Genomic DNA, 6,193 nt, shown 5'->3' with positions numbered 1-6,193 from the left:
AATGTGTGTGTGTGTGTTACCAGAGCGTATAGGGTAGCGGCCGGTGAGGAACCCTGCCCTGCTTGGGGTGCAGAGAGGTGCTGAGGCGATGTGCTGCGTTAGACGCACCCCCTCTTCAGCCAGACGGTCGATGTTTGGGGTCCTGCAACACACACACATACACACAAGGTTCCCAATGTTATATTTTGATATTAAGGGAATTTCTCATTTGTTACTAACATTCAGTGAAATCGTTTGCCATGCCATGGATAGTGCATATGAAAAATCATCACCAATGCCTACTTTAATGTTTTATTTCCGTAGCACCCGAGGTCTCCGATTCCCATGTCATCCACCATCAACAGCACAAAGTTGGGTCTCCGGACGTCCCGCGCAGCGCAGACGGATCCACGGAGCACCAAGACCGCACACGCCAGGATCCACACGGGCGCCATCGCTGCACTACAACAAAGGGGCATATCAATGTGTCATAAACCGCTCCCTGCTCCTTGCTGTTGGATCTATCACTTCGTCGCCTATAGCTGTCTGTCAGATAGGCTAAATGAGGCGAAGGCTGATCTGCACAGCACCGGCCGGCTGATGATGATCAGTCTACTAACACGAGTATGAAGTTTAACTGATGTCAAGTCTATAGCCTACGACATGTAATTGTATCCCTTGTTAGCTAGCTAGCGATATATAAAGGTCAATAGGGGTAGTGTAGCAGCTTAATGCACGAACTTAGACTTGCAAACATTAGTAGGCCGCCTACTACTACTACTACTGGTAGGCTGCTACTACAAACACTGGTTTCGAAACGACTCAACAACTCACCTCGAAATGCCAAAGTCCTCATCAGGTGATAAGGAAGAGTTCAGTATTGATACCCATGAAGTGGTTTAACTGTCGAACTGTGCTTTGCGTCATGAGCAGAGCAGCTGCTGACGACAGACTATTGCTTTTTATGCCAGCTAATAACAGAGCAGTGTTTGGAATAACCTAGTCTTGAACCAGGAAGTTTGTCACATGATTTTAAACACCTGTCCAATGTCACAGCACGTCTCAAACTCAAATACGTCAAGCAAAATCTGAGGACAATTACTTTTGAAATCCATTCCACTTGATGACTTCTCAAATCTTCCGCCTTGCACCGGACAAGACAAGGCGCTTTCGTCAAAGTTCTGCAGAACAGCAGTGTCACCATGTGGATAAAATGTGTAATACAGTCTGTTAACCAATACTTAGACTCCATTATAATAAAATCCTGGATAGGATTCTGGTGTTAGCCAGATGTTTTTCCTTTTTAAAGAATAATGATAACTGTAATGTAGACATACATAATTCAATGTTTATGATGACAGATGCCTGTATGTTGTCTTTATGAATCTGCAATAAGTCTGAAATTCACTAAACTAAACTACTTGCTCCAGGCTATTTGAAAAACATTTAAGCCTACACTGATTCTAAATGTTGTTTCCTAATGGAATAAACGTAGACTAGGCCTACTTCTGCCCTGGACTGGTTTGAACGGCATTCATCTTTTAAATATTTGATTAATAACAAGGTCAAAAACTCAGAAAAATGTATTATCTATTAATACAGCTATGTGCCTTTGGATACTGGACTTTCTGAGCAACAGAAGTCAAGCAGTCAAGGTTACTAATGCTACATCATGCCCCCTGACTCTCAACACTACTGGTGCTCCACAAGGGGGTGCCGTTTGTAAATTAAGGCATATTGTTTCAAAACATGTAACACAAGGCTGTGTGCCATCTCCTTTGCTTTTTCTCCATCTATACCAATGACTTAATATCTCACCACCACTCGGTCAAAATGTTCAAATGTGCAGATGACACCACCATCATTGGCCTCATCAGAGATAATGAGTCTCAATACCACAAAGAGGGCAACTGGGCTGTAGACTGGTGCAGCAACAACAAGCTCCATCTCAACGCCTCAAAGACTAAGGAAATAGTTGTGGTTTTGAGGAGGAGGTATAACACCAATGGTGCAGTAATTACAACCCCAAAACAGAAAAAGTTGGAACGTTGTGTAAAATGCAAATAAAAGCAGAATGTGATGATATACAAGTCTCGTAAACCAATATTTATCAGCAAAAAGGACATAGACAATATATCAAATGTTGAAAATGAAAATTTGGACTATTTCATATAAAAAAATATATGTTAATTTTGAAGTTGATGCCAGCAACATGTTTCAAAAAAAAGTTGGGACAGGAGCATGTTTACCACTGTGCTGCTTCAACTCTTCAATTAACAAAATATTGTAAATGTTTAGGAACTGAGGAGACCAGTTACTAGAGTTTTGAGAGTGAAATGTTGTTCCATTACTCCCTGTCGTCCCGATATAGGATTTCAGTTGCTCAACAGCATGGGGTATTCTTAGTCATTCCATTATGCACCTAATTTGACAAATCTGGACTGCAGACAGGCCATTTTCCTCTGTGGAGAAATACTATTTAAATATGTGCAGAATTAATTTTGGCATTGTTTTCCTGAAATATTTAAGGTCTTCCCTGGAAAATACATTGCCTGGATGGGAGTATATGTTGCTCAAAACCTGTATACATCATTCAGAATTGATTGTGCTTTGCCAAATGTGCAAGATGACCATGCTGTAGGCACTAATGCTCCTCCACACGTCATAGATGTTGGGTTTTGAACTGAACACTAAAACAAGTTGGATAAGTTGGATACTTGGATAGGCCCTCTCCTCTTTAGCCCAAAATTTTGATTGGTATAAACACAGCGCCTTTTTCCATGTTACCTCAGTCCATTTTAGGCCCAGATAAGATGGTGGTATTTTCTGTATCATGTCTCAATACAATGTTGGCTGTTTTGACTGTTACAATCTTGGCTGCAGTTTTTGAATTGAGTATCAAATTGTGCACATAGACAATAGTTATCAGAGGTTTTCCTGAGCCCCAACAATGACAGGTCTGGAAACAGGTCTGGTGTTGATGCAGTGCCATCTGAGGTCCAAAAGACCACGGCCATCCAATTTGTTTTTCAGCTCTTTCCCTTGTTTGCTAAGATTTCTCTGGATTCTCTGAATGTTTTAATAATATTATGTCCTGTAGATGATGAACTCCCCAAATACTTCACAATTGCATCTTAAGAAACATTAAAAATACATTGTTTCATCATTTGTGCACACAGGTTTACACAGAGTGAAGTATACCCCTACATCTTTACTTCTAAGGGACCCTGCCTCTCTGGGATGCTCTTTTTCATATCCAATCGTGTTGCCAGTTACCTTAATTAGTTGTGAAATATTCCTCCTTTTGTTTTCTTTATCATTACACAACTTTTCTAGCATTTTGTTAGCCCCGTCCCGACTTTTTTTGTTGCTGGTATCAAATGTTGCTGGTATCAAATTCGAAATTAACATAAATTTTCCATGAAATGGTCAAATTTGTAATTTTCAACATTTGATATGTTGTCTGTGTCCTTTTTGCAACGAAATATGAGTTTAAGAAAGTTGCAGATTATTACATTCTGTTTTTATTCACATTTTACACAACGTCCCAACTTTTTCTGTTTTGAGGTTGTATACTGTATGTGACCAGCCCATAACCTTGACAGACTCTTTTAAATTCCTTGGCTCATACATCAGCAAGAATTTGAATTGGGGAAATAAACACCACTCACGTTATCAAGAAAGCTCAACAAAGACTTCCTTAGGCAACTTAAGAAGTTTCATGTGAGCAAACACCTGTTGGTGCATTTCTACAAAGCCATCATAGAGAGCATCATCACATCCTCCATCACTGTCTGGTATGGGAGTTCAGACTGTCGCACCAAAAGGAAATTAGAGCGAGTCCGCTCAATAGCCCCACCAACACCCAGCAGATTGCATCCCCTTGTGTAATTCTTCGGAATTGCTTTTCTAGTTTCTATAACTATTCGGCTTAATGTATACTAACTTTTTAAAACTGTATGTTGATTTTATCTATTGCAATGTTCATATTCTGTTAGTCGCTTTGGACAAAAGCTGCTGCTAAATACAATAACCATAACCATGACAAAATTTAGCCTATAATCTTTTACTTTTTATCTCAATGTTCAGATTTAGATGTTTTATCAGTCTCTATTTACCTCTATATCATTGTGTATTCACCAGGTGTGGTATAATAAGCAATGATTATAAGATGCAGTGGTGATTCTTGGAAACAGCTGAGGTGTGAACACTTTCCTGTCTCCTGTCAGTACAGTTTCAGGTCCACACACACACACACACAGAGAGAGAGAGAGAGATATTCCTTCCCATTTATTCCAACTGCTTTTTTTTTTTTCTTTTCGCATGTCCAAATTTCCGTCAAGGATTCCCGGGACACTGAAAGACCGGGGTAGACGAAACTTGGTGGGCATGTAACCCCATATGGATAGCATGGAACCATCGTTTTTCGTTTTGATCTGTAGCCCCCCCCCCGCTGGACTGCACCCCCCGAAAGGAGGGTAGGGCAGATACAGTTTTCTGGGAATATCTCGAGAACCGTAAGGTTTAGGAGGACCATTTTTTTTTGCATGTTGATCTCAAGGGGCCATGTCAACCCATTCAATAACCACTCATTTCATGTATAGCGCCACCTAGTTAAACACAAAAAAGTAAAAATGAGGTGTTGTAATCGCAGGTATCTGTGACCTAATATAGTCAAAACTGCACGAAATTGGAAGTGTAGGATCATTATGACACCCTCTGAATGCACACCAAGTTTCGTGGAATTCCATTCATGGGGGGCCACACAATAAATTAATTTATGTTACTATACACCAACTGGCCTGTAGGTGGCCGGAGACAGTTTTCTGTGAATATCTCGAGAACCGTAGGGCCTAGGAGGTCCACCTTTTTTTTGTATGTGGTCTTAAGGGGGCATGTCAACCCATCCCATTACCACTTATTTCATGTATAGCGCCACCTAGTTAAAAATTAAAATGCAAAAAATTAGGTGTTTTCATCAGAATATCTCTGGCTGACATGGTCAAAACTGCACGAAATTGAAAGTGTAGGATCATTATGACACCCTCCGAATGCATGCCAAGTTTTGTGAACATTCGTTCATGGGGGGCCTTACAATAAAATAATTTATGAGTACATTTAGTGACCGTACACCAACAAGGATTCCCGGGACACTGAAAGACCGGGGTACACGAAACTTGGTGGGCATGTAACCCCACATGGATAGCATGGAACCATCGTTTTTCGTTTTGATGCCATTATGTAGTTTTGGTTTAATATCTATCCCCACCTCTTTGGCTTTTTTTTCAAGGATTCCCTTCACTCTGGGGAATCCACCCAGTTTTCCTTTCCTAGCATTCGTTTCACTCGTAAAGCCACTAGCTTTGCCTTTCGACTTGAACTCGTATACTCTGATCTGCTGTCTGCACCGTTTATCTGTCCCGTAAGCTTCTTTTCCCGTTCTGAGGTCTTTCGTTTTCGTCATAACGTGACCATCTCCCGTAACATTATTCTGTACTTCCTTCTGAAATTTCTTGGCAGTGTCAACAGTGTCCTTGGCGGCTTCTTTTCCCATGGATTTTTTCAATGCTCCCCTTTCCTTTGAAGCCTGGTTTACCTCCTCAGCGCCAGTCGCTGCAGCAGCTCCGGTTACAAAGTCTCCGGTGATGGCGTATCCAATGATTTTTTTATTGCTGAATTTATAAAAAACTGTTTGACTCCCTGATGAAGGCTTGTTTGACGAAACGCGTCAGAGTTTTTCAAAGGTTTAAATGTAACCAAGCCAATAAAATAAAGGCTTTTTAACCTTTGACAATTGAGAGTTCCTTGGAATCCCCTGTTTTTTTCTCATCTACGTTTTCCCATCCAAAGAGCACCTCAAACAAACAAATTTGAGTCCAGGAAGCGCTCCTAGACAGACATTTTCTGTGGGTGCTTGAGGCCCGGAGCACCCACGGTATGGGCGCCTATGATCTTTGGCACTCTGGCAACATGAAACACAGCACACGGACAATATAAGTTAAGTTGTGTAATTACATACAATTAAGTGGTTAAAAAAGCATGAATGAATAAATACTAGTGCAGTTCACAGTACTGATCATTCTCATCATCACCCTGGCTGGGTGGTGCATGAGTGAGTGGGGAGGGGAGTTATTATGAGCGCCGCACAGTGACCATACACCAGTAGGGTAGACGAAACTTGGTGGGCATGTAACCCCACATGGATAGCATGGAG

General features: G+C 41.1%; 1 protein-coding gene across 3 annotated transcripts in view; it reads right to left on the bottom strand.

The window, feature by feature from the left end:
- sts (steroid sulfatase (microsomal), isozyme S) overlaps window positions 1-6,193 on the bottom strand; it is a 100,657-nt gene that overhangs the window by 7,757 nt on the left and 86,707 nt on the right. The window contains exons 1-3 of one of the 3 annotated variants that reach the window (XM_076302861.1): window positions 814-1,210; window positions 283-441; window positions 21-142 (exon numbers count right to left, since the gene is read on the bottom strand). In XM_076302861.1, coding sequence (XP_076158976.1) covers window positions 21-142; window positions 283-434 — 274 coding nt within the window. In that variant the 5' untranslated portion in view covers window positions 435-441; window positions 814-1,210. Of the gene's footprint in view, window positions 1-20; window positions 143-282; window positions 442-813; window positions 1,211-6,193 lie in introns of those variants that run through there. The other 2 variants (XM_076302862.1, XM_076302863.1) reach the window with 2 other exon arrangements.

The sequence above is a fragment of the Alosa pseudoharengus genome, unplaced genomic scaffold, assembly GCF_046254945.1.
Source record: "Alosa pseudoharengus isolate Yale_2024_CS ecotype anadromous, Long Island Sound unplaced genomic scaffold, YU_APseudo_1.1 YU_APseudo_1.1_scf_24, whole genome shotgun sequence".
In the NCBI taxonomy this organism is placed as follows: domain Eukaryota; kingdom Metazoa; phylum Chordata; class Actinopteri; order Clupeiformes; family Clupeidae; genus Alosa; species Alosa pseudoharengus.
Note: the sequence above shows the minus strand (reverse complement) of the source record. Positions and strands in the feature narration are given on the sequence as shown.